General features: G+C 46.0%; 3 protein-coding genes across 3 annotated transcripts; all 3 read left to right on the forward strand.

The window, feature by feature from the left end:
* Positions 1 to 7,440: 7,440 nt before the first annotated feature.
* HOXB9 (homeobox B9) lies at positions 7,441 to 12,116 on the forward strand (the record flags this gene model as incomplete). Its single annotated transcript, XM_082010626.1, has 2 exons — positions 7,441 to 7,948; positions 11,369 to 12,116. 2 exons carry the CDS (start codon positions 7,441 to 7,443, stop codon positions 11,602 to 11,604), a joined length of 744 nt encoding a protein of 247 aa, XP_081866752.1. The 3' UTR covers positions 11,605 to 12,116.
* Positions 12,117 to 19,797: 7,681 nt separating this feature from the next.
* On the forward strand, positions 19,798 to 24,230 carry HOXB8 (homeobox B8). The gene is made up of 2 exons (XM_082010666.1): positions 19,798 to 20,813; positions 21,603 to 24,230. The coding sequence occupies exons 1-2, from the start codon at positions 20,393 to 20,395 to the stop codon at positions 21,908 to 21,910; spliced, it is 729 nt and encodes a 242-aa protein (XP_081866792.1). The 5' UTR covers positions 19,798 to 20,392; the 3' UTR covers positions 21,911 to 24,230.
* Positions 24,231 to 24,363: 133 nt separating this feature from the next.
* HOXB7 (homeobox B7) lies at positions 24,364 to 27,767 on the forward strand (the record flags this gene model as incomplete). Its single annotated transcript, XM_082010665.1, has 2 exons — positions 24,364 to 24,763; positions 27,514 to 27,767. The coding sequence occupies 2 exons, from the start codon at positions 24,364 to 24,366 to the stop codon at positions 27,765 to 27,767; spliced, it is 654 nt and encodes a 217-aa protein (XP_081866791.1).

A 27,767-nucleotide genomic window follows, 5' to 3' on the forward strand; every position in this document is an offset into this window, starting at 1 on the left:
ATCATCAAGAGCTTATTAAAGATCTAATTAGGCTGCGGCGCCTCTCAGAGGCTAAAATCCTCCTCCCTGCGTAGAAAACCCCTCTGTGTGCGCGATAAAGTTTGTCCCTCGCATAAAAATACATACCTCTAAATGCGGTAAACCTCTAAACCTCTATACACACGCAGCTATAAAGCCGTTTCAGCCTGTCTTAGGTTTGTAGCCGCGACCTACACCTCCTTGTAAAGGGTAAAATGTGGGTTTAGGGGACACAAAAGAACTGCGCCCAGCTCCTGAATTTAATCCTCCCCATTGATAAATTAAGTTTATTAAAGGCCGTGCTGCACATCCCCGCAGCGCTTCACGTTTGTCGATTCGCTGGCAGTGTTCAAAGGGAGCGGGTCTCCGCGCCTTTTCCTAGGGGGTAAAAATGCCGGACTGAGCCATAGGTGCTGGATATTGAATATTTAGGCACCAAGGAGCTTCTGCATCCCGTAGGAAACATGCCCACGTCTTTAGAGACTGATAAATGCCAAGCTGTGGTCCGTACGCGTGTTGCCGCGCATAGATGCGCGGGTGATGCTCATTGCTGGGCATTGATCTGTAAGTTCATCTCATATAACATCTCCAGACAAACCTGGGCGAGGACCGCGGCTGCGAAGTTCACGAAATGGAAGGGTTTAGGTGGTGTCAGAAATGCCCGCAATAGTTTCCCCACATCCTTCCCCCGTATCCCAACGTGTTGCGCGTGGGAATATGCTGATTTTAAAAAAAAAACCAACCCAAAACTATAAAAGTCGGCGTGAGAAAGTGCGGAGAGCTCTGCGTGTCAGAGTGTGCGCTTGGATGAAGTCCACCCATTCCACTTTCTGCAAACTGAAAGCCCACAGAGTTGGGGGGGGAGAGGGCGGTGTGAGAGCAACCAGCTCATGGAAGAGATTTTCCTTGCACTGGTGTTTCAAATACGCATAAAAACAAGTTTCACATGGTCCAGACCACGGCTAAATAAGCCTGGGACTGGATCTCCCTTCCAGGTTTGAAGAATTAAACTCTGATACCATATCCAGGGTTTAAACCACCATCTGCTGCTACTTTTTGTGGCCGAGGGGATTACTTGAATTTCAGTGGTGGTGTTCTTTTTTTTTTTCTCCACTCGGAGTGTTAAAAGAAAACGAAAACAAACAAACAAAAAACTTGTATGGGTTCTAAATTGGTGCGTGCTTTACTCCCGAAACTGCTGCTTCTTGTAGGCATAGCGCCCATCTCGCCTATAAAACAAACAGCCGCTCAAGGGGAGGAGAGGGAAAGTCAAACAGCGTAAAATAACTCCGAGTTTTCTACCTAAGTCACAAGCCCTGTGACTCCTTCCTTAGAAACAACGTGCTGCTTGTGCCCTAACTCAAAGCCCTCCAACGGAAAAGGACAATCTGGGAAAGTTAATCATAAACTATTCGGTAATAACGTCCCCATAGGCAACCACTAACCTGCCTTGTAAATGTCTGGGCTTCTGATTTTGATCTCCCTCCTACCCACGTAAATACAGGAAACAAGGGCCAGGGAGGAGAATGGGGGACACAGAGCTGGGAAAGATCAGAATCAGGCCCAGGGGGTCTGTATTGCTGCCTGAAAACGGGAATTGGGACTAATTTCCCAAGGGCTTTGGAAAGGCAGGAGCGAGGAGGGTGCGGTGGGCAGGGGGTCCCGCCTGTCCCGCAGGCGGGGCCGCCCCTGGATCGGTTTATTTTTCTTCTTTTTCAAATTAGAAAGATAAAGAGAGACCTTACCTGGAGAAGCAGCTGTGTGGGGTGGCTAAAAAAAAGCCCTAAAATAAAAATAACCTCCACGTAGTAATTGTCTGGTTTGCGACATGCTGCGCATTTCTGCGCTCACAGGCGACCAGCAACTGCGGTTAACGCAACAGATTTCCCCCAAGTTTCTTTCCTGCCAAGGTCCAGCCTGTCTGATATTATCCCGAGCTGGGGCGAATTTTAATTACGGGTAAAATTGTGGTGGAAAGAGCCTATCCGTGAAAAAACAAACCAAACCAAACCAACCAAATAAAAAAACCCTCAAAACTTTTATTTTACTGGAGTTCATGCTACGGGTTTTATTGAAGCAATTCTATCGCAACTTAATTCTTGTACCTGTGCTTGTATTTTCCCACCCTCTTTCCCTGCCTTGAGTGGGAGCGACAGACTTCTCACCACCGTGGGCTGTTACTTCCCTTCCTCCCAGACTAATCCGATTTGGACGATTTTTTTTTTTTGGGGGGGTGGTGGTGTGGTGGAGGGACACGGGACACGGACGGACCCCAGTTCCGTCCCGGTGACCCCAAAGCAGAAGCAGGGGAATCCGCAGCACTTGCACCAGCAACTCCCGGGGTGTAAAATCTGCGGCAGCCGGAGCGAGGCAGCTATTTCGTGGGAGTGGAATATTATTTCAAGGAGGGAGGCGAGGACTGGGGGGGTGGAAATTAGTCTAGTAGCCAGAATGTGGGTTCCCGAACAACAATCAAACTTTATTTTAACTTTCTCTCCTTCCAGCTTCCCTTTTCAAATGCACATACGCTTTTACTTTACAGGGGACTTAAATGCTTTATTAACTGCTGAGATTACAAACCTCATTTGGATTTTTTTTTTTTTTTTTTTTTAGCCAGAGTATACTTTCGGTCCTTGGAAAATTGCCCACATGTGTAACTTGTTTTTGCTTCTCCTCAGACAAGGAATTCCCCCCCCTTCTCCCTCCCTCCCTCCCTCCTCACCACTTACGGATTTTTAACAGACGGCAGCATTCAAACTGAGAGCTAGCACAGGAAATGGCAAAGGTAGATCCTTCTGCTTTTAGGCTACAAAAACTTATTTAACTTTTTTTTTTTTATTTTAAAGGTTTTACTCTTCAGGAGGGATATTTTTGTTGCGCTTTCGTGCGTTTGGAGGGGTCCGTGACTGAAGTTTCTTTCACAACCTCTTAGACCTGCCTAAATGTATCATTCATAAATTATGTTTGCTTTATGCTGAGGTTTTATTTCTGCTTCCTGGCTCTTAAAAAAAAAAAAAGTTATTCGGTTGTTGCTGTGATTATCACTATTAATGTTATTATTATTATAATTTTGGAATGGTTTATATCGCCTACAATAAACGCTCGGCCCTGTGAAAGGCTGGGTTATCTCAGAATCTGGTCTCCAGACTCTCCATAGCCATGAAGTTCACTCTCAGCTTTTATCCTCTCTTAGCTTATCCTTATCGGCTTCCAAACCTAAACCGAAGAAGTAAATATGCCTAAAGTAACGCACGTTACACCCCGACGCCGTGTCGGCCTCTTGGTGTAAAGATCCTGGTGAAACCCCCCGTCAGGACGGGGGGAGAACTCCGCACCCCCAGCTCCCCCCCACCTTCTCCGTATCAGTGATAAGATGCAAAATCAGCTGGAAGAAGGTGCCAGTTCTAATAAACGGTAACAACCGCCTTTAGAAAGTGGATAAATATGTTTCCGGTAAGAAATGGCCCATCCGCTCTTTTTCTTTCTTATGCCAAAACTTATAAATCAGTAAAAGATGGCAGTTGCAGAGGCTTAAAATGTACCTACTTTGAAAATATTTTCTATTTGGTTGTTTTCAGCTTAGAAATGCCAACGCAAAGAGCTGTTTGTTAAGAATGGATTTTGGCAGTTGTGTATTTCAAAGCACTATTTGGAAACGATTCTTTCTCTTCTCAAATAATAAAGATTATTTATAAACAGTATCTGAGTTCAGAAGCCTCTGGCTTTCCACTGCTAGCTGACGATACTCCGAATTTTTCCTCGCAGCCAAATACACTTGGCGCGGATTCTGAAAGCAGGAAAAAGTTTCAACTTCGGACTTTTTTTGTTGTTGTTTTTTCATAACTATTTCCAGTTCCACTTCCCTTTACCAACTCACAACAATCACATATCTAAAATTAATCTAGTTTGCGAACCGCGCAAAGCTCGCACATCCTGCCTCCTCTCTCCCAAAAGATTCATCCTTTTAGACTTTTAAACTCTGCTCAGGGGTCACTTTCTCCTTGACGTTTCCTTCTCCAAGATTTTATTTTTTTGCAAACAGCAGAGCTTTTCGTGTAATTTCTAGTGGGCTCTATTTGGTCCTTTAAAATCTAAACGAATGTCATATATATATAGTGTCACTCGAAGCAGGCAGCACCGCACGCCGTGGTCTCTCAAAGCGGGCAGACCTGGGATAAAGCTGTAGTTTGCCTTAAGACCCTCTCAAGAAAAGGCTACAAAGAGATGAGCTATGGGGATATGTATAAAAAATAAACTACTGAACAAACGGAAACCTCCAGAGGAGCAAAAGCAAATGGATTTTGCAGATCTTCTTGTGAGGTTTCCATTCGCTAGGGATCTGAAATCCCTTGGTTTCTGCCTCACAGCCACACGCCTAAGATTCTTCTTGGTTTAAATTTATATACTACAGAAAATTATATACTCACATGCTGACATAGTTCATCATTATTTATAGGAGGCGCACCAGGATTTTTTCCAAGAATATATTTATTACAGGTAAGACATGGCCAATCTATCTAGCAAACAGAGAACAGGTGTTTTGCTTCAATTAACGTTCAATAATTTCATCTATACTTATTCAACACCCTGCTACCAACACGGCTGTTTATCCATCAGTTGTATAAACACATTTCCATGCGCCAAGCGAGTTTAATCTCCACAACACACTTAAATCAGCCCTTTCCTCTCCCAAGCTCTCATAACATTTACAGAGTCCCTCCGAATCTCTTGTGAAATAGTCTGATTTTTTTAAATCATTTCTGAAAGGCAATAAAGCCGAGAAATATGACAACGTGAGCAACCAGCTCGTATTTCATGTCTGGTGACACAGGGTCTTTTCATTTCAAAACCTCCCCAACTCTTAAGGAAGTTAAAAGAATGGGGGGGGAGGAAAGGAGATAGAAATGTGAAAAGTTGGAAAAAGCAGGAATTTCGCCCCTCGTTTCACACGACCCCTGCTCGTGTGAGATGCACTGGAGAGAGCAGCGATCCTGCCCCACGCTGCTCCCTGGTAGGGGATTTCTCTGCCTCCACCGGTTTAAAGGCAAAAGGGGGGGAAGTGGAGTTACTTTGAATTAACCCCCCTGGAAAGGAGAGGAGAGTTTGCAGGTCAGTGGGGAGGACTCACCTGGTGACATTTACCCACGGCTGGCTTGGCAAGATCTTAGCCCAGAGGCTGGAGAGGACTCCCCAAGCACTCCTCAAAGCTCACCTTGGCTGGAGCCTGTAGGCTGAGTCTGCTTTTCCAACACAGGGAGGATTTTCAGCTGGTTGGGGGGCTCTTGCTACCCTGATGGATGCAAAAAATTAAAAATAAAGCTGACCTCCAGCATTAGGCTCCGGCTCTCCTTGCCCATCATCCCGACCCTCTCGATGTTGTGGTGTTTCGGTTTTTTTTTTTAATGAAAATGGACAGCTTCCTAATAACGCCTCTTTTAGAGGAGCTCTGGTCCTGGACATGGGGAAACGTGTCCCTCCATCAGGCTGCAGGGCAGATGCTCACGGAAAAGCACCGCTTATAGGAATAAGGGAAAATGTAAGGCTTTGGGTGTAGGTTTTTAAGCGCCTTCATGATCTTCCAGCATCAGTAAAACACCTCTGATAGCAATTTCCCACACACGTTTTGTGTAGGCTCGGACACAGGGACACACACGCACGCACGCTGCCATAGAGAGAGAAATGCGAAATATCTTTTTTCCTTCATTTCAGGCGGCTATTAGCACCCCTGGATGTTATTATTAGCCTGTTAATATAGCCTTCCATCCCTATACACTTCAGGAAGGATTCGCGATGATTTATCATTCCTAGAAATCTCTTTGCCCTTCACTTTAAATATCCTCCAGTGTTGGGGTGAGAGGGAGAAGGGCGGAGGGGTAATAGATTAAAGGAGGCAAATTGATCCAGACTGTTAGAGCCGAAGTCCACAGAATCACTTTTGCCGTAAGCACAGAGCGCACCTTTTCCTTAAGCAACATTTACGACGCCATCGGACCATCTTGCAATAAACGGATTTATCCCCATAGCTGGGTAAAACTGACCCCGTTCCCCCCCATCCTTGGGGCTGGGAGCCGCACGGAGCTCTAACCCCGTGTCAATCATTCGTTTCGGTGCAAGACAAAAAAAACCCCAAACCAACAACCCCCAAACCCCGAATCGTCGGGTTTTCGAAAACACACGGCAAACGCAAGCCTTTGACACGCACACACCCCGTGGGCACATACATGTGAGGTGCGGGGGGGGGCACGGCGACTGAAAACGAGAGGGATTCCTTTTTTTGCCCCCTTTCTTTTTCACAGGCAATAAATTCAAGGCTATAAAAATCAAAGAAAGCTAATGTAAGTTTTATTAAACTATTTATCCATCACAAGTTTAAGGCATTCTGCAACAAAGCCGGATCAGTGGCGCACTGTATTTTACTAGCCTTGTAAAGTTAAATGAAGGCTTCTGATTTCAGCAATGTGGGAAAACTATTTTAGCCCAAGCAAAGCAGCCCTGAGATTCCGCCGCGAAACAGGCGAACATATGCTCATGTGCAGAGATATTTGTAGGATGTTTTTTAAATATATATGTATAAACATCAAGTCTAAGGCAGGCTTTGGGTGTATACAGGGGTTGCGGCTCGGCAGCTTGCTAGTCAAAGTTGCAATGCCACGTCCCTGCCAGTGACATTTTACATTTCATATTTACACACATTATTTTAGCATGTTAACAATCCATTTTCCCATCCAGCTCGTTAATTATTTATAACATCCCTCCCCACCGCTCTTGCTACCTAGATCCATCTTTTTCTTTACAAAACCGCATATAAGAGTGCGTTTATGTATGTATGGCTGTAATGCACGCACACATATGTACGTATATGAAATGATGGCGCGGGGGGGGGGCGGGTTGGTCTGTATTTATTCTGTGGGGTTTTTGCTATCGTACTCTGGAGCCCGAGTGGCAGAGAATAGCTTTTATCTCTATTCCCCCATGATGGTTATTAAAGGCAAAGCGAGCACATCAGCATCTTTCCTAAAAAAAAAAAAAAATCCGCCCCCCCCGGGCCCCCCTCCCATAATATTTCAGGAGCAAATCTAGGAAGGGATATTAGCCCCAGCTCTGCCCGTTTGGTGGTTTTTCGAAACTCCTGACGTTTTGCAACATTGCATAAACATAAAACAATCCATCCTTGATATGGAATGCAAGGGCGGATGACAGCGCAGCGCAGCCCCCTCGGCTTCGATTGATTTACGCCGAGACTGACGCTTTATCAGGCACACGAAAAAAGTTTGACCAATCATTTTGCTGGGAGCTCACAACACAGCAGCCCAACTGTACTTTGTTGGCTGGGAAGTTGGAGAAGGGGGTAGAGTACAAATCTAGATCTGTCCTATATATTTTTTTCCCTTCATTGAACCGTGCTTTGTATGATGTCTGAGAATGTCCATTTCTGGGACTCTTAGCAATTATTATGTCGACTCTATTATAAGTCATGAAAGCGAAGACTCGCCTTCAGCTAAATTTTCATCTGGGCAATATACAAGTTCCAGGCAAGCTGGGCACAATGAGCATCTAGAATTCCCCTCCTGTAGTTTTCAGCCAAAACCTCCAGTTTTCAGCGCCTCCTGGACTCCTTTGAATCCACATTCTTCTGGTACCCTTCCTGCCGTCTACCATCCATATATTCAACATCAAAGCGTCCCAGCTGATAGCAGGTATCTCCGGAGCTGGCTGGATCCCGTTCCCAGAGCAGAGAACCTCCCCGGGCAGGGATCCGTTAAGGCAGAGCCGCTGCTGGGCCGTCCCGGGGATGTCCATAAACAGGGAACACAGGAGTACAATTTAGAAACTTCTGCTGCAAGGGAAGGGATCGTTTCCAATCAAAGGCCCAGCTTCGAGGACAATAAAGTTTGTGAAGGAAGCGAAGACAAAGACAGGACAGATCAAAGTAAGTTATAAAAGTGAGGAAGTAAACAGTATAAAAGCTGGAGGAGGTGCAATAAAAGGGGACAATGCTGCGTAAAGTTGGAAATCAGGGCTTAAAGAAAACTCTCAGCTTGCTGATGCCAACCTAAGGGGAGAGGTGGGGAGGGGAGAGGGGTGGCATTGTCTCTGCCGGTAAATAAAAATAAAAATAAAAATGAGCGTCGTCTCTGAGCTCAAACCGAGTCCAGAGCGGACAAAAGCTGGAGCGAATCATTCTCTTTCCTACAGAGCGCTGGCTCCGGCAGCAGAGACCACGTTAGTAAGCGGGAGTAAATCTGCGCGGCTGCGGGCGGTGGGGAAGGGACGGGACGGGGGGAGCCAGTAAATGCCGGGGAGGAAGGTAGGGACAGGGGAGCGGGGGGCGGCGGCCGGGGAGGAAGAAGAAGAAGGGGGGAAAGAGGAGAAATTACGGAGGAAAAGTTCACGTGGGGGAAGTAAACAGCAGCGGGGGCTTTTCCCTGCCCGCCGCCCCGGCGAACCCCGGCGAACCCCGGCAGACGCGGGGACGGGCTCGCTGCTTTCCTCACCCCCGCCCGGGTTTGGGGTGGTCTTGTCTTTTTTGTTATTGTTATTATTCCTCATGTTTGTTTGTCTGTTTGGGGTTTTTAATTGTTTGTTTATTAAATGCAACGGTTCGGGGTATGAATATTTCAAAGCCATGCTCCTTCCTAGTTAAAAAAAAAAAAGGGGGGGGTGTTGCGCTTCCAACTTAATTAGCTTTTATTTGTAATGTAGCCAGATTGGGGAAACAGTTAAACTTCAGCATGTGCTTTTTCCGCGAGCTGGCTTGTCTTTTTTCCCCTGAAATATAGAAGAAAAAAAAAATCAATCGCCTTGAAAACATGTAATAATATTATCAATAATCCTATTAATTATACTATTATTAATAATAATGATAGTAATTATGATAATAACGATCATAATAATAATAACAATAATACAATGGCGTTTGAGTAAGAAAGAATCAGTATCTTCACCTCGTGCCTATCCGGTTGGTACCTGGTTTCCATCTGAAAGGTAAACCGGAGCCACAGTCCAAGCAGGAGGCAAAGGGACAAACCTGCCTTCACCCCCTGGTAAATATTACGCAGTGTAAGCCAAAGTTTTCCAAACTGGCAGAGGAGCAGCCCCCGCCGAGGGTCTGACTCCTCGGAGTCTGTGCAGGACGCGCTGACACAGTCACTTTTTTTTCCTTTGAATTAACTTATTTTATTTTTTTCCCCTCAACGTGGAACAGCAGCAGAGATTGCCATTGCAACCATATGATTAAAAATACAGTATATTCTCGCCCCTCATTATTTCCTCTCCTCCGTGTGCGGGATGTTATGGTGACTTTTCTCCCCCCCCCCATCATTTAACTTGCACACAGACACACAGGCACACACACTCACACACACACAAAAAGAAAGTCCTATTCTATTGTACTGGGCAGAGATCCAGAACAAACTGCAACCGTGAGGTGAATGATTTGAAAGAATTAAATATCCAGGTTCTGTGCTCAATGTCCCTGAAATTGAATATAGAAAAATCTTGTCCAAGAAAATGTTATTAAGTTATAAGTAAGTGCAGGGACCTGCGCTAAGAGGATGCTGTGTGGTTTCTATGGTATGTGGTTAGGATGCATATTTTGTTTTAAATAATAGTTTAATTTGGGCTGATGTTGAGAGCCTGCCAGGGCTGGAAGACGGAGCTGTTTTGCAGAAAGTACTCCCACCAATTTCCCTGACTCTTTCAATTTTTGAAAGTATTTCGCAATAATGAATCTCCGCCCTGTGTATGGCACTGGGATCTCTTAATTTATTTGCTGGATTTGAAAGAAAAGATGTGCCAGAACCTCTTCCCATTCACTTTCCTGTGTAGGGATTTGTGTATAATGAACGGATAAAGCCAACACTGGCGTTTAAAATATCCTATGTTTTAACGATCCGGCATATGACCAAAAAATAAAACCAAACCGAATAAAAATCCGTTATGAAGCAGAGCCCTCCATTGCCATTAAAGGATGGGTAGCAGGATTAACAGTATCAATTATTAACAGCTTTCTTCCTCTTTAATATTTAATTCTGCATATTAGATCAAGTCAATTACATTAAGGAAATAGCCGTGCAAATTTGTAAGAGACAGTACTTACAGTGGAAGATTAACCGGATTATTTTTTAAAAATATTCAATATATTTCATTTTACGTAGAGGAAACGTTCTGATGGCGAGCGCGTGTGTGTATGTATATATTTATAACGGTCCATTTAATTGGTGTAAAGGTTTATGGCTTCAGTCATAATTTCAGAGGAGGCAAAGGAAGTAAAATAGAAATACGTGGTCTGTCCACCACCCTTCATTTTACTCTTTCCCGCCTCTCAGTTACCCAACGGTCAGCTAATGTTCGCATGTGATTAGCAAATGCTCTATTATTTACCCTAAACCCACTTCACCTTTGGGTGCGACCTTCACCACTATCGTGTCTGGGGGGGTCGTTTCTGCTTCCAAAATATTGTTTTCTCCACCCTCGCTCCCCTCCCCTCCCCTTGAATAAGCTGATTCCTGAAATGTCCTTTTTCCAAAAGATTCCCACGTAATTTCTCCCACACGCGAGGGTGACGGGCAGCCTGTTATTTATTTTTGGCTGCATTTGCAGCCCTGCAAATGTCCGTGTCTCTGGGTAACACTGTCCAGATCTCCGGCAGCAGCAGAGTCCATCCAGCCCTCAGAGGATGTTTATTGTATCGAGACCGTTTCTTTGCCACACAGCAAAAAATAGGCAGGATTTATGAAAGTTTTCTCCAGACCTCCTCTCTCTGCTCTTTTCCTGCGCGATGTGTCTATAGGGGTAAATCTACAGACACGTGGGAAAACACGTCTGGGGAAAAAAAAACACAAAAAAAAGATATTTTTTGCGTTGGTTTCTTTGTATATAGCGTGCGTAACGTGCAGCTGGGCGTTATGCAAATCTGTAAGTGCATGTGGGTGTTTACCTGGCAGAGATGGACCTAGGGGAAAGTGGGGGGAGCTCTGCCAGTGGCACGTGTGCGCACAGACACGCGTGTGCACGGTAACATGCGTGTGCAGAGACACGCGTGTGCACGCAGGCGTGGGTGAGCAGACACAAGTCTGCCCGTACAGACAAAACACAGACCCGCATGTCCGCGGGCTCCAGGCCCCCCCCACTCGGGAAGGGACGGGGTGTGTGTGCGGCGGGATCGGGCCCTCCCCATCGCCCTGACGATCCCGTATGATTTTCTGCTGCAAAACTCCTCTGGCAGGGAGCATTTTTCACCCGGGCGTGCATATGCGTGTGTATAATCTTAATATTTGATGGCATGATTAAAACCTTCTGAGAAACACTCAGGCTGCATCGTATATTGATCTCGCTGCTTTTCTTTCAGCCAACCCAGCTGCCAGCTGGCTTCACGCCCGTTCCTCCAGGAAAAAACGATGCCCTTACACCAAATACCAGACCCTGGAACTAGAGAAGGAGTTTTTATTCAATATGTACCTGACGAGGGACCGTAGACACGAAGTGGCCAGACTCCTCAACCTGAGTGAGAGACAAGTCAAAATCTGGTTTCAGAACCGAAGGATGAAAATGAAGAAAATGAACAAGGAGCAGGGCAAAGAATGAAAAAAAACCCACCACAAAACCAAGAAACAGCAAAGCAGCATCCCCCCTCCCCTTCCCTCCCAGCTCCCAGCCTCCGCGGCCGCGCACCCCCACTGTAGTGCTGCCAAATCCCCCAAACTCGAGGGGAAATCCTCCCCGTTTCCCATCTCCACCTTTGCATGCGAGATGTTGCTTATTGTTCTTTTTTTATCTTAGTATTGCCACATAGAAGGCAATCTAGCCAAAACTGCAGCTCCTTTTTGGGGACACATGCTGGGTTTTGTTTCTATTCTCTTGTTTTCCTTCTCTATTTTTTTTTTCCCCCTTATCTCTTTTCTTCTCCCTGCAGCTTGACATAGACACAGGCTCCTGTCTGAGCAGCAGCTTTCTCTGCTTGCCTTTTCTGCATGGAAAGCAAGACGGCAAACACAACTGGCCACAAACAACCCTGGCCCAAGCCCCCACCAAACCTCGCCGTCTTTCTTTCTCCACGTAAGGACAATGATGCTCTATAACACTCACAACACCCCGGCGCATACACAAACACTCACACACACTCACACTCACACGTTGAGGTGGCCAAGGAACCAGACGATTTAATTAAACTCCTGCAAGACAGACACATTCGTAAGACTTGCCTTTAATTGCACCCAACAAATCATTTTCAATTCGCCAACTTTATACCGGGGTAGTCGGTTAATGACAGCCCAAGTCCCACAACAGTGCTGGGTTTCTTTTATTATTCCCCCCCCTCTTTATTTTTTTGGTAAAGTTTGTTTTATTATGCGGGATTTTTATTTGAATCGTGCCATGGCAGATATGTGACTTTGACCTGGAAGTTTAGTAGAATCTTTACAGGCAAACCTCCTCATCTGGTAGTTTTATACTGGGTCACTTGGAAGAGGAGAAAAGACGGGGAGGGAGGCGAGAGAGTGTGTGGGGGGCACTCTCAGAGCCGCGTTGTAAATTATTTAGGAGAAAAAGGGGCGGAAGAACCCCTGCCAACTTATTCCTAACTTTTAGAGGGGAGAAAGAATGGGATTTTCTAGTTAAAAAACTACCTTAGTAGAGCTATAAGGGAGGGGAAGCTTGTGTTCTTAGTGCTAGCATATTTATAATTTATTGTGAATTGACTTTTCCTAAAGCAGTAGGCTGTTGCAGAGATAAAGTGCCACCCCTAGCCTGTGTGTATTTCTTCCCCCTCCTGTTTGCTGAGGTGCTTTTAATACTTGAATGTCGCTGGGGTTTTGTTGGGGTGGGTTTTTCGGTTGGGGTTTTTTTTTTCCCCCTTTTTTCGCCTGAAACCAGCTCCCGGCACGTTTTCCCGTTGCCACCCGCTTTCCTCCGGGGCCCGGGGAAGGAGCCTCGTCCCACGGGTGGCACCGAGGGATGCGGCGGTTCCCCATCCTCATCCTCACCCCGAAGAAGCGATTAGGGGAACAACCACAGACCTTGCTGGTCTCATGTCACGCCGGCCGGAGCTGATTTCTCCTCTGACAGACCCGCTGGAGGTTTCTCCAACCCGCCCGTGCGGGACTTGGTTTCCCTTTATCTCTGTAAGACTTAACTTTGTTTTGGGAAGGGGAGGGGTGGGGGGCGGGAGGGGGGGCCCGGGGGGCGTTAGTACCAGTTGATTATATGGTGGGTATTGTACAATGTGTTTGTGGTTGTGTTTCTGTGAGTGTTGAAGCTCGTTTTCTGTTTCTACCGTGGCTTTTTGAGTATGCGAAGAGTTCTGCAGTGGATAGTGGATGGAAAGTATCGAAATAAACCTCTCTCGTTTTCTTCGTGTGCGAATTTGTATATTTAGCTGCCAGGAGGCTTTCTAGGAACAAGGCGAGTGGAAGGTGGCTTGTTTTAATAGGGTGGGAGAAAAAAAAATGGAGAAAAGACATTTATTTCTGCAGTATATCTGACCGAACCATTGCAAATCTGATTTCAGAAGTGACTTGCGTATCCTTAGCGTCAGGTTTTGTGAGTCCACTTTTATCTGCTGAACAGAGGTTGTTCTGGGAAGAAGCGATAGGCAGATTTGCGTTTTTGGAAAGTGTTTCTGCTTTTTTTTTTTTTTTCCCCTCCCTCATGATCCAGAGATAAGGATCAAGTAGCTGCGCCTCGGTGCACTGAAATTTCCACCACTTCAATTCCCCTTGAAAGGGGTAAAAAAAAAATTAAAATCTTCCACTCGACAAGAAACCAGACCTTAAGTGTTTAAAACCATTCCTCAGAAAGTTGTTTTGTTGGTTTCTTTTGGGTTTTTGGCTTTTTTTAACGCTTAGACTTTCTCATGTAAAACTTTCCACCATGCAGTAGCTCCTTGGGGGCTTCAAAATTTAACTGTTCTGTTGCCGGAGGGAGTTAAATGTTACCAAACTTCACCCCCTGTCAAAGCCTCTAATCTCCTTCCTTCAAATTCAGTTAAGAAAAGCTGTTTCGGAGGCATTTTGATCTGGGGGAAAAAAAAGTTGGTGGCAGCAGGATCATTTCTCTAAATCCATTTTTTTTTTTTAATGGTAGTGGGTCGGAAAAGATTATTTATCTGTGTTTAAGCTGGCAGTCAATTTTTTTCAGTTTTGTTTGATTCTTCTCAAGGCTGGATGAATTTCAAATCTGCTTCATGCTGAATTGGTATATTCCTCATATCTAGAACTGAGTATGGTCTTGCCTAAATCCTCATTACTCTATTTTTCAGAAGCGTATCCGTGACTTAATTGACGTTTGCGACCCATCGGCCACTAGGATTTAGAAACGTTTTTCACTTTCCTTAGAAACGTTTTTCACTTTCCTTAGAATTGTGGTAAAGAGCAGATATTTTTAAGACGACAATATAAGGTTCTTTTAAAATAGAGTTTAAAATGTTAGTTCATTTTACTAGGAAATATGCTTACTAAAAAAAATGTTGGAAAAACTGTCTTCTGTAGCATCAGCCCGGATGTATTTTCCAGAGATGTTTAATGCTCCAGAATAAAAATCGATTTTAGAACAACAGCACCTATATGTCATTGTGTTATACGGCTTCATCTAAAATTTCAGAAATATTTTCATTGTGTTTTCCTGCGTTCTTTAGTGGCTCGTTAAGTGTATTATAAGAATCAATTTTTGCTTAGGTTAAAAAAAAAGCCCAGAAACAGAAGGAAATAATTCCTCTCCGGTGTAGCAAGTGTTTACTTGGTCCCATGCAAACTTGCTGGCTTTCTAATTTTTAAAAAAATGTTTTTATTTTTAAATTGAAGATCATTAATCTCTGGTTACATTCACCAGTGGTTGTTTGTTTGTTTGCTTGTTTATTTGTTTGTTTTTTGAGGGTTTAATCTTTGCATTCCCGCACCAGCCTTAAGGGACCACAAGTCAAGGCGCGGAACGGACTGGCTTTATTTGACTTTCTTTGGTTTATTCCCCTACCGCCTAAGGAAAACTTTGCTAAAGAAAAATTAGAAACCCAAAACAAACAGTGAGGAACCCCACCCCGCTTTCCCTGCCTGGCATCACCTCGGATTTGACACGCGGTTCCTTTTTCCAAGGGCTCAATGAGCGGTTCCTATAATTCCCTCTCCAAATTCGTTTGACGTTTTATTGCTCATGAAGAAATACAAGCGCTTGGAAAGTGTTTCTATCTCTATATTTAAAAAACAAACAAACCCTAAGACCTGCTCAGCCCTGCAGGAAGCAGGTAGTGGGAAATATAACCAAGACTCTCTTTCCACTGATTTTTAACATAATGGGTGCTCTAAAGGGCAATATTTCACTTCTTTAAAAAATCCTTTCTTTGGGGCAGCTCTGAAAAGAAAACAAAAGAAGAAGAAAGATATTTGGAGCTTACTGAGGGACGAGAGAGAAAGGGAAGTAACTTGTCATAAAAAAAAAAGGAAAATTCAGTGCAGTGTGCTGCAATAAAAGAATATGACCGCTATAAAACTTTATAGGGTATAAATTTCTGAAGGTTAAGGAACTAAACGGCTGTAAAGCAAACAGTGCAAGAAAACTTTCAGGAACTCCTAAATTACTACAACGACTTGGGAATGCGGGGAAACCCAACGTGTAAATGCTCTTCTCTGCTTCAGTCACATACAAAGTTCCCTTCTTTTTCTTTTTTTTTCTTTTTTTTTTTTTCTGTAAGGGAGGGGGTAGTTAAAAAATAAAGGGGGGGGAGAAGGAGAGAAAAGGTGGGGAGGGACTTCTGCTAATTTATTCTTCTCTTGCAGATGCCGTGAAAATCCAGCGCTCTGGATGATTCTCTTTGTTCTTTTTTTTTTTTTTTTTCTTTAAAGCAATTCCAGGCTGCCAGAATGCTGAGCCATGCACACAACAACAACAACACACACACACAGAGGCACCCCCACACTCACACACTCGAAGTTCTGGCGAGACGTCTGGGCTTGGGAAGCTCTTTATCGGTTTACAGCTCTGGCCTTCCCCCTCCAGAGCAGAATGACCAATTGTTTAGTCTCGGAATTTGAAACAATAGTGGTTTTCAAAAGCAAACCCATTTTGCCTCTTTTTTTATTGCGACTGGAGGCTGGAGCCTCCTGCGCGTAAAACTTCAGCGCTGCGGGGCGAGGAGGAGGAACCCGATTTTCCTTTTTTCTCCCCCTTTTTCTCCCTCACCTCCCCTCGCTTTTGGCTGCATTTATTTCCCCGGCTCCCAGCGGGGACCCCCTCTTTTGCGGCTCCCCCCTACCCCCAAAGGAAATCCCCCACCCCCTTCCCCGCGCGCCCCCGGGCGCAGGCTGCAGCGCCGCGCGGCGCCGCGAGGTGGCGCCCTTGCTCCACGCTAGACGCGCGTCTCCCGCGCTCGGCCGCGGGGCTCCGCGTAACACCTTGATGTCATTAACGGCAGCAAGCGGGCTGTTTGCTGGCGATCGCAATAATCCCGAGGCATAAAGCAGAGGGTTAATTCGAGCTGTTTTGCCGATTTCGTAGGTTGCATCTATTTTTTCCCCGCGAGGGTAAATTACGTGAGGCCGGGGGGGCTCAAAAAAATTCAAAAAAGAGGGGGAGGGAGTTAATCTGCAGGTTCTGTGCTGGGATGTGGTGAGAGGTGGGACACGCATCTATTTTAAATGGTCATTTAAAGGGGAGAAAAAAACCCCAAACCCTCGGGTTTTGTCTGCTGCTAATTCGGGTGGAGGGGGGAGGACAGCTTAATTATCTGCAAACAGAAGATTTACGTCTGCAGGAATGGAAAAGAGAGGCTCAAAGATTTCGGGCAGAAAGGCGCACACAGAATCAGGACATTTTTCCCTGGCTTTTTACCTTAGCGGTTAGAATGAACTGTGCTTTCTCGGCTCTTTATTTTATATATTTTAGATTCAGAGACATCGCCGAAAAAATAATGCTTTTTGGAAGTTGAACCGGTAATTTTTGGTATAGTTACTCCGTCTTTTGGTAATGCTACTGCTCTTTGCCCAAGGTCTTCACTGAAAATGTTTGGAAATGTTTTTAAATGCTACAAAATAGTAAATTAATCCAAAATGCTATTAACTTACCACGTTTTGTGATACGTATAAATACCCCACTGATGCAGAAGCAGCAAAAATGTAAACTTTTAACTCCCTTACTGCACTTTTATTTTGGTCTTTGTTTCTTCAAAATTACAAGACAAAAATTATTCAGACGTTCCAGTCCTTCAGCTACCAATAACATAGAAAAGAATGGTGGCAATCATTTCACTTTAGGTTTTTCTTTCAAATTGTTATAAACAGGTATTTTCTGAACAAATGTTTCTCCGAAGTTGCTCCAGAAAATACGCCCGTTCCCCAAAAAGCAGCATTCTGGGGAAGAATGTAACAAATTAAACCGATATGCACAACGAAACAGGATGTGGTATGTTGTTTTAAAGAGCAAAGTTTAAGCATCCCAAGACTCAGTTTAAATGCTATAAAATGAAATACAAATGTAAACAGAAATAGGTGGGGGAAATAAAGAAAAATCCTGCCCTCGTGCATTCAGTAAAATGCAGAGTGGTGAAAAGTTAAGGTTTACCTAGCAAAGGGTTTAGGGTTCTCTTTTTTTTTTTTTTCTCCTTGTGAATTCCTAATAAATCTTTCCTCCACTGGGTATTTATAAATTATCTTCTCTCTCACAGACACACACACACGCGCGCACACACATCCCCGCTTGTTTTTTCTTATAATAGAAACATTTTCCTTTCATCAGGAATCTGAGTACAGTATATGAATGATTTAAGATCAGCCATTGATTTCTGGTGCATTGGTGAGTTACCATCACATCATGACCATAAAATCCTACTGCACTTGATAAAAACGTTAACTTCCGAGAACAACTTCACTCCCGTCTTCTTCATTCCACGTATGAACGGGAATTCCTGCTATTTTTTACTTTACAAACTTGAATAGATGCGAGTACGCCTCTAAATACACATAGAAGAAGACAGCATCTTTTCTAAAAATACTTTAGTCGATTCAATGTGGGTTTTTTGCTTTCTTGAAAATTCTAGCATCGAGCATCCCCACACCAGGCTGCAAAGCTCTGTTTACTTCTGTGCACCATTTCTGGGGTTTTATGTTCAAAGATGAAACCAAAATCTGCTCAATCGACAATAAAAGTGTTGAGAAAAATAAAATGTTAACTTGTCTTTTAGGGGGGAAAAAAGCCTTAATTATACCACTGCAAGTACTCCAACAACAATAATTACTTGAAAAGGCTCTTAGACTCGACTGAAATTATGCCTATACAAAATAAAGGAAACGTATTTACTTAAATTATTTCTCTAAGGATGGTTTTAAAGTTTTATTCCGTTACTATCTTTGTTTTCTTTCTTTCTTTCTCTCTCCCTTTCTTCCTTCCTTTCTTCATTCCCTGCATATTCCCACTGACAATTTTAATGCAAGGGTTTTTTTTAACCAAAGCCCTGGCAAGACAGACTAACCGAAACATTTCAACTTTTTCCTCTTTTCCATGTCGTGGAGGTTGAAAATCGTCCCTCAGTTCAAGGCAGGCACGAGTGAAACCATCTTTACTTCACCTTTCTCGTGTCAAAACCGCGCAGACGGATGCAATGGGAAGCAGCAGAAATCTCCCCAGGCAAAGGGGGGGGGGGAATAAAATAGAGGTTTAAAAGAGTGTCTTTAACGCCAGTTGAAGGGTGAAGGATTGGAAAATATAGCTGGCATTGCGAGGGGCTTGGAGGGGCGTCGTGGGTGTCAGGCAGGCTGGGGCAGCCTTTGGGCTGGGAGGGTTTGGTGTCGTTATTAACTGAAATACGTCTCGGTAATATTTGCTGACTGCGAGAAATAAATTTCAAAATCTACCCCCTGTGTGTTTAGATGGTGGAAAATTGCAGCGTTGGCATCTTCGGGGTAAGTTTGCTCCGTTGTTACCAAATGCCAATAAAATAGAAAGCATCTCTCCCCCCTCCCCTGCCCCACCCCCTGCTCGCCCCAGTTTTCATCAGAAGTATCATGCAAAAAAAAAAAAAAAAAAAAAAAAAAAAGGAAGTTATTGAGGAGGGGGTGAAGCAGGGAACAGCCATCAGTTACTGACCATAAAGGTTCTGTTCTGGGTGTGATAAGCGACACAATACTTTTAGTTCGCGATCGTCCCCAACCACATCTTGAACAAGTCCTCGGCAGGGGAGGAGGCAGGGAGGGGGCTGCGGGAGAGACACAAAAAGTCAACGTTATATATGAAAAACTATAATCATTTTAATTCAATATTGACACCTCAACATCTCGCTGTAATGCGGACGGGTCCAATCGAAACCTCTGGTTTATAGCAGTAGAGGAACGAACTCGTAAAATCCTAACGGCTTTTATGTAGTGCGGTATAAACAACAACAACATCCCCGGCTTTATGGCGTTTTATAGTTTGTTAAACAGTTTACAGCCTTTTTTGGGGCTATTACAAATGCAATTCCCTTCATGTGATAGTTAAACCTTTATCAATAATAAGGAAATTGATCATTAAAATGTTAAATATGACTACCTCGTTTGTTTTAAAATATGTTTAGGGTAAGAAGCTGTATGATTTGATAACTTGTATTAAAATACCAATTACATTTATAGGACCTTTTAAAACTGGTAGCAATTAAATCGTGTTCTTTTACAGTTTTCCAAAGCGACCCTGACATTTAAAAAGGCTAAAACTGCCTCGTTAAAATTTTGAAATTAACGACTGCGAGCGCTTCTCTTTAATTTTCCAACACTCCCCAAAAATCAATCTTTTGGGTGGTCTAGGTATGTGATTTGTTGTGAGGCGAGCGATATCTCATTAATGTAGGTAGTTAAACATATTTAATCCGTATATTCACCCCACCTCCTTCTCCCTTCCCCTCTCTCTCTCGCTCGCTCGCTCCCTCTCCCTCTCTCGCTCCCCCTCGCTTGCTTTTCCTTCTTTATTCTCTCACACTCTTCCTTTCACAATCATGCGGTGCAGAGTCCGTGTGGAGTAAGGAGAAGCCAATAGGATGAGGTTTTGGTAATAGATGCAAATGATCATGAAAAGACACTGCAAAATATGAAACAACTCATTTGCGCTGAAGTAAATCACTGAAAACTGTTTATGAACTGGCATCTCTTCTTGGAAATGTAAAGCGAGAACTCTTTAAGTGGCGATTTTTTTTTTTTTTTAGGGGTGGGGGGGAGGAAAGAATTCAATATCATGCAGGCTTAGAGTTTTGATTATATCCTCCTTTTATATTCCTGGAAATCACAAACTGTCGTTGCTTAGCATCTTAGCGCTTTCTTTTTTTGCTAATAGATTCCCGTGGTCTGGTTTGGTTGGCTTTTTTTTTTTTTTTTTTTTACCCCTTTTCTTCCTCCTCCAAACAAATATTCTTATTTAAATTAAAATGAGCTCTTATTTTGTCAACTCACTCTTCTCCAAATACAAAACCGGGGACTCCTTGCGTCCCAATTACTATGACTGCGGGTTCGCTCAGGATCTTGGGGGCAGACCCACGGTGGTGTACGGACCCAGCACGGGGGGCACCTTCCAGCATCCGACCCAAATCCAGGAGTTTTACCACGGAGCATCCTCACTCTCCAGCTCCCCTTACCAACAGAATCCCTGCGCTGTGGCGTGCCATGGGGACCCCAGCAACTTCTATGGCTACGACCCCTTGCAAAGGCAGAGCCTCTTCAGCGCCCAGGAGTCGGACTTGGTGCAGTACACGGACTGCAAGCTTGCTGCCAGCGGCCTTGGAGAGGAGGCGGAGAGCTCGGAGCAGAGCCCTTCTCCGACCCAGCTTTTCCCCTGGATGCGACCGCAAGGTGAGGCGAGATGGAAAGGACGGCGAGGAGGCATTTCCTGAGCCCATAAAGCAGCCCTCTTGCTTTCTTTCTGCCCCTCTTGCTTGCCTGCTTGCTTTCGCTCCCTTTTTCTTCCCCAGTGACTGTATTTTACTGCTTTATGGGGGTAAACTTTTGCACTTGTAAATTGCTTTATAGTTTAATTACCCTGAAGGAGACCTTTTCTTCTGGGGGCTGAGCGAGCCGGGCTTTCTGTGGAAGGAAGCGTCCTTAAACTTTATGGCACTTTTATAGCCTTAAAAAGCCCCTTCATTTTTGTTTCGCGTTTGAGTCGGGGTTTCGCTGGTGCTGCTTGCTCTCCCCGGGCTGCAGCGCTTTTTTTTTTTTTTTTCTCGGGATCCCGAAGAGCCGGAGTCTGGTTGTTGTTGTTGTTGTTGTGGTTCTGGTAATAATAAGTGTGCAAGTGCAGGCTATAGCTGGGCTGCTCGGAGTGGGCTGGTGGGTGACACCCCCCCCGTTCCCCTACCACCATCACCCCTTTCCTTTATAACCATCTTCCCTTGTATAATATTCGACAGGAGCCTTTCCCTCTCCCTGTTTGCTTCCTGCCTTCGCTCCTGCCGGTCCTTTCTTCCTCCCCCTCCCGTGCCTCTGTGTGTGTGTGTGTGAGCGGGTGTGAGCGGCTGTGAGTGTGTGCGAGCGGCTGTGAGTGTGTGTGAGCGTGTGTGTGTGCCTATTCCCGAGCCTGGTTTATGTATCCTTCAACCTTCTCTTCTTCCCCTCTTCCACCCAACCTTTGCAATTCCCCAGCAGCCGCTGGACGGAGGAGGGGGAGGCAAACCTACAGCCGCTACCAGACGCTGGAACTGGAGAAGGAATTTCTATTTAATCCCTACCTGACCCGCAAACGGAGGATCGAGGTCTCGCATGCCCTGGGATTGACAGAAAGGCAGGTCAAAATCTGGTTCCAGAACAGGAGGATGAAATGGAAAAAGGAAAACAACAAAGACAAGTTTCCCAGCAGCAAATGCGAGCAGGAAGAACTGGAAAAACAGAAAATGGAAAGAGCCCAGGAGGTGGACGAGGAAGGGGAAGCACAGAAGGCAGACAAGAAATAAAAGGATTTTTAAGGACTGAAAGGCAAGCGCTGCTGGGGTGGCAGAGCCCCCGAGCCCCACGTTAATGGCAGTTAATGTAAGGGAGGGGTGGGAAAAAAACCAACAATGCATAGAAAAGAGAAAGGAAAAAAAAAAAAACCTTTTATTGCTGTAAAACAATATAGCTGTAAGCACCACTTTCCTGATTATCCTTTGATACAATGAACAGTATGCAAAAGTGATCGGGAGGTCTCTCCTGCCTTTTGCCAGTTATTAACTAGTGGTAGTGTAACGCAATAGCTTATGTAAAACATGACTGTGAAATTTTCTCTCTCTCTCTGTCTTTCTCTCTGTCTCTCTCTTCTTTCCTGGGGGGTGGGTTGGTTAACATAGCTTTCAATGCTATAGGAGTTACGTGAAATTACATTTGTGCACTTTTATTTTTATTATTTTCCACCTTTTTTGTTGTGGTTTATCTGTATGTACTGGAGGTAGCTATTGAAACAAACATCCCAACAACATGAAACTGCCTATTTATGCTATAGTTATCTCTCTCTTCTACTCTCTTTCTCTCTTTACTTTCCTTACTTCTGCTCTTTTCTTTGGTTCGGGATTTTCTTTCTTTTTTTTTTTGTTTGTTTGTTTACAATTTTTAAGTGTATCTTCCAAAAAAAGGAAAAAAAAAGAAAAAAGAAAAGAAAAAAAGCGTTTTTCTCTCCTTTAGTTAGCATGCGCACAGTGAAGCAAGTTGTAAAGTGATCTTTAGGTTAACTGTGAAAAAGAATGTATACTGTATACGTGAATTACTTTATTGGGGGAACTAATGATATATTTTGTTGTTCTTTCATCACTTTGTTCTATTGTCTAAACCTGGAAGCGGCGGAAGAAAGTTACAATAAAGTTTACAAGCGAGAATTCCGTGACATCATTCTTTTACCCTGCTCCATTTCCTCCAGGACCACTTTGATAGAAAGGAAATAAAAGTCAATTGTGTGGGAGCTGCAGCCCTGGCCATCAAAGACTTCTTTGCCTGGAGAGATGCTGGCGGGCTGGGTGGCTGCTGGGACGGGCGGAGGCAGGGGCTGGGGCCGGGGAGCTGCTGCCCGGGAGCCCTGGGGAAGGGGAGGGGGACGGGGCAACTGCCATGGCTTCTGCTCTTCTTGTTGTTTCTAGCAGCTCCTGGGTGGTGACAGGTTGGGAGGCTGTGTGGAAATCCTTCCTGAAGGTAATGTGTGTTGGTTTGGCTTTTTTTTTTCTTCTTCTTTCTCTTTCCTTCTTTCTCCCTCTCTCCTCGCCCACCCCACTGTCCCCGCAAGATGAAGCCCAGCTCTTGGTCCCCCTCTCCTTTTCTCACACTTTTTTTTTTTTTTTTTTTCCAATCGTCCGTCGAGCAGCTGAGCTGCTCTCTGCTCCCTCGCCTGTCGAGCTGCCCTGCCATGGCAATAGAGGAGTGCGGGGATGCTCACCCATCCCCTTGCAACATAACCTTGGGAGAGGAGAAACAGCACAAACCCCAGATCCACAGCCACCATTGTCTGGGCTGCGTTTTTCCTGCCTGTAAGACTTTCTTTCTTTCTAACCCCCTCCTCCTTAAAAAAAAAAAAAAAAAAAAAAAAGGCAGATCACATTTTGGAAGATGTCTCTGCTTCTCTAGCAGAAAGCAAACTAGCCAGCTGGTAAGGTTTTACTTCTGACTGTAATTGAGTCCTGCAGAACCGCTGACACGCTGAACAAGGGATCTGTACACTCTTTATTTTTCGCAACAAGGAAAGCAAATGCCAGCTCAATACGAAGCTCAAAGCCTGTGGCACTGGAATAAATTAGATATAGAGCTGAATGGCATTTAGGAGAAAAGAACCCTGAAACTATTAGGTATCAATGAGACATTTGTCTTTTTTTTTTTTTTTTTTTTTTTTGGAGGGGGGTGGCCGGGGAGGGGGAGAGGGTCAAGGGTGGAGGGAATTATGTACAGTCTTGTGAAAAAGTACCTCGGAGCCGGGGAAAACGGTGCGAAGGAGGGAATTTTAGACGGGATCAATAAAGGGATAAATAGAGCTCCCTTCCTTTTCCTCCAGCAGAGAGAGACCGAGAGGGAGACGCTGGTTTATCAGCAACGTGCTTTTACCCCCCCCCCCCTTCTCTCTTTCTCCCTCGGTCTGAGCTGAAAACTGATTACAGGTTGCTTATCGACTCCAGTACAATTTCACCCTTTCCAGCATAGATCTTGGAGGGTTTTATATCGCATCAATTATTTATCATATTTTATAAATCCAGCAGCACCACAATTTTTTGCCCCCGAGGAGGGAGCGGGCGGCGATTGGCGCCGCCGGAGCCACGTGCCCGCGCGTCACATGGGCCGGGAGGAAAAAGGGCTCCTTTTTGGTGTAAATCTGGACTCTAATTCCGTAATATATCACGGTACCTCGTAAAACCGACACTAAAACGTCCCGACCTACAAATCACCCGGCCAAATTATGAGTTCATTGTATTATGCGAATGCTTTATTTTCTAAATATCAAGCCGCAAGTTCGGTTTTCCCATCCGGAGTCTTTCCCGAGCAAACTTCTTGCGCTTTCTCCTCCAACACCCAGCGAGCGGGGTATGGGGCCGGATCCACGCCTCCCTTCGCCGCCTCCATGCCCGGGCTCTACTCCAGTGGCAGCGCCGTGCACCCCCAGCCCCCCAGCATGTATTCCTCCGGTTACGGCCTGGAGCCCGGCTCCTTCAACATGCACTGTTCCCCTTTCGAGCAAAATCTCTCCATGATGTGTCCGGGAGATGCCTCCAAGCAGAATTGCAGCAAAACGGACCAGAGGGACTCAGATTTGCAAAGCGACAGTAACTTCCGTATCTACCCCTGGATGAGGAGCACAGGTAAGCCCCAGCCCCCCCAAGAAAGGAGCCCGGGGTGGGGGGGGAGTGGGGGGAGTGTAAATTATTTGATGGCGTGCGGAGGGAGGGGGTGGCGGAGGGGGAGGGGGGAATTGTCCCCAACTCCTTTCATGACGTTTCACCGAAAACGCATCTTTAAAAGAGAGAAGGAGAGGGCGAACCCACCCCACCCCCGCCATAAAGCCATCCTTTTAGCTTTAAATATTTATTGGTGTTGCTGGGGCTGTGTATGTGCCATGCAAAAGGTAGTTTGTCTTCGAGGGGACAGACAGAGCTGTAGGATAATGGCCAGCCCCTTCTTCTCCTGTATTTACAGGATGGAGACTGTGCTACCCCCGCGTAGATACAGATTCTGAAAGAAACTATTTATGGAAGGTGTTCGCAGGCTTGGTTTGTTTTCTGTTCGGCTACAAACCCTTCATTTGCCAGTCCCTCACCACAATGTCCCGGACACTGCTGTTAAGGGTAGCGGTGCTGCCACGAGAAAACAGCAACCCATCATTCCCGCTGCGATTAAAAGCCCCGCGCTCAAAACGGTGACACTCCGGACGGACCAACAAACCGACGGACGGATGGATATGGGGGGAGCGCGTTTATCTGCGTGACCTCCCGAAAAACATCACCGCGGAGGGGTGCGGTGTGCTCCGCACGTTGGGGAAGGCTCTTTGGGACCATGGGGTGCTCAGTAAGGCCCTGCCCGTCCCGTCCTGCGTGGCCCCCCTCCCCCGCAACTCCCTGGAGCTGGCGGTCCCCGGGACGCTGCCTCTGCGGAAGGCCGCGCAGTGGTCCGCGGGAGCGGAGCGGGGGACGGCCCACGCCGGGACACGCTGCCCCCGCACGCCTGTCTCAAGCCCTGCGGTCCCCGAGACGTTCCGTTCTCAGGGTATTGATGGCAATTAACGTTTAACTAAACACCCACTTCCCCGCGCGGCAGCTGGGGCGGCGGGGGCGGGATGGGGTCTCGCAGCCCGCCCGGCCGGTGTGCACGCGTGGTGCTGTTTACACTCGTGTCATCCTGAGAAAGGGGGGGAAGAAAGGCGCTGCTGTCCCGGCGGGGAAGGCGTGAGCTCCTTCTCCTCTGGGGATCATCCCTGCCAGCGAGCCCCCCGCCCGGGCCAGGGTGCGGGAGGGGACCTGGGAGCATCCCGGGGGGCGAGGGTGGCGGGCCAGCCTCCTGCGAAGCAGAGGAAAGCGAAAACAGCGGCTTATAAAGGCAGGAGTTCTCCCCGCACTGATGTGGTGGTCAGTCCTTTCTGTTACCTGCTCCATCATTCATTCACTTTTATAGTTGATTTATCAAAGACAGAATATTTCTGGTCGTAAACGCTTCATCTCTGCTTTTATCCGACTTTAGATTTAAGAAGCCCCCCCACAGGCCCCCCTTTTAGCGTGCGACGCTGCGAGCATCAACATGAGAGAGGGTTTGGAAAGAGGGGTCCTGCGCTCAAAAAAAGCCCTGGATGCTCTGGGATGTGCTGAGCCTAAAACCAGAGAAACTCGACCTCGGTCATAAAAGGGGGTCCCTCCTCCCGCACCCCTCCTCCTCCCCTGCCACTGTGCGATCGCGCTTGTGGAATTTCATCAGTGAGCAGAGATAGAGTTGTCATCCCCATTCAGCAGCAGTTTATGGCTCTCCCCTCAGCGGATTTTACAACCCACATTCCACGACCTGCACATTTTTACTTTACAGCTAGCCTGGCTATTTTGCTCTTTTTTTTTTTTTTTTCTTTTTTCTCCTCCTTTTAATGACTGGATCTTTTCTTCTTTTTAAAATAAAAAGGGGTGGGGGACGTGGGGAAAAAAAGGGGGAAGAAGAAGAGGAGTCCGGTGGAATGTGTGGAGGAGAGGCCGAAGGGCTGCTGTTCACCATCCCTGCTTCTCCGGGAAAGAATACATCATACTATAGATATACATAGCATTTACATAGGAAATAGAGTCAGGATCACAAACACCATATTGTAGAATTATTTCCAATCAGACTGCAGGAAATGTCGGGTGGAAGGGAGAATTAGGAGCTGGGCCCTTTCCAAACCCCTCTCGCAGGCAGCTGGAGGGTGGTGGGGAGCCTGGGGGAAGTGTTGAGGTGCTTCCCATCCTCGCACACCCCTGCCAGAGCAGCCCGGGGGTAGTAGCCACCCTGTCAGCCCCAGAAGTCGCTGCCGTGCGCCAAAACATCCCCTGAAATAATTCAGACCGTCACACACCTTCCAAGCAGGCACCCTGATGACAGCTTTAAGAGAGGACAAATAGTTGGATTTGTGTAGGTAGCAGATGCCTCTCTTGCTCTGCTTGACTGTATTTCTGTATTTATTCCCCAACCATCCGAAATTTCTGCTCTCGAAATGAGAGTTAAGGCGGGAGCTCGGAGGCTGAGCGGTGCTACCAGGGCAGGAAACTTTCTGAAGTTCGTTGATCGCTCGGAGACGCGAACACGAAAAAGCACTGTGCGCTTTTCCTCGATGAAGGGAAATTAAAGCCTGGGGTGGTTTGGGGGCTGAGAACAGGGAGGGTGAGGTGAGGAAAGCCTCGAGCAGAAGGAGCTGATCTCGCGAATAAAAAGAAGAGCTGTCGCAGGTTGTACAGTTCTTCCGAGGATTTTGTGTCCTCCCCGTGGGACTGCAGTGGATGGGTGCAGCACCCAAAGAGAAAAGCAAGAGAGCAAACTCCACCAGCACCCCCCAAAACACCTCCCCCGAGCCCCCAGCTGACCTAAATCCGCGTTTTTTTCCCAGGCACCGACAGAAAACGCGGCCGCCAGACCTACACCAGGTACCAGACCCTGGAGCTGGAGAAGGAGTTCCACTACAACCGCTACCTGACGAGGAGGAGACGCATCGAGATCGCCCACGCCCTGTGTCTGACGGAGAGACAGATCAAAATCTGGTTCCAGAACAGGCGCATGAAGTGGAAAAAAGAAAATAAAACTGCCTGCTCCGGTTCCAGCAGCCAGGAAAAACCAGATGCGGAGGATGACGAGGAGGAATGA

The sequence above is a fragment of the Phaethon aethereus genome, assembly GCF_964289735.1.
Source record: "Phaethon aethereus genome assembly, chromosome: 25".
NCBI lineage: Eukaryota > Metazoa > Chordata > Aves > Phaethontiformes > Phaethontidae > Phaethon > Phaethon aethereus.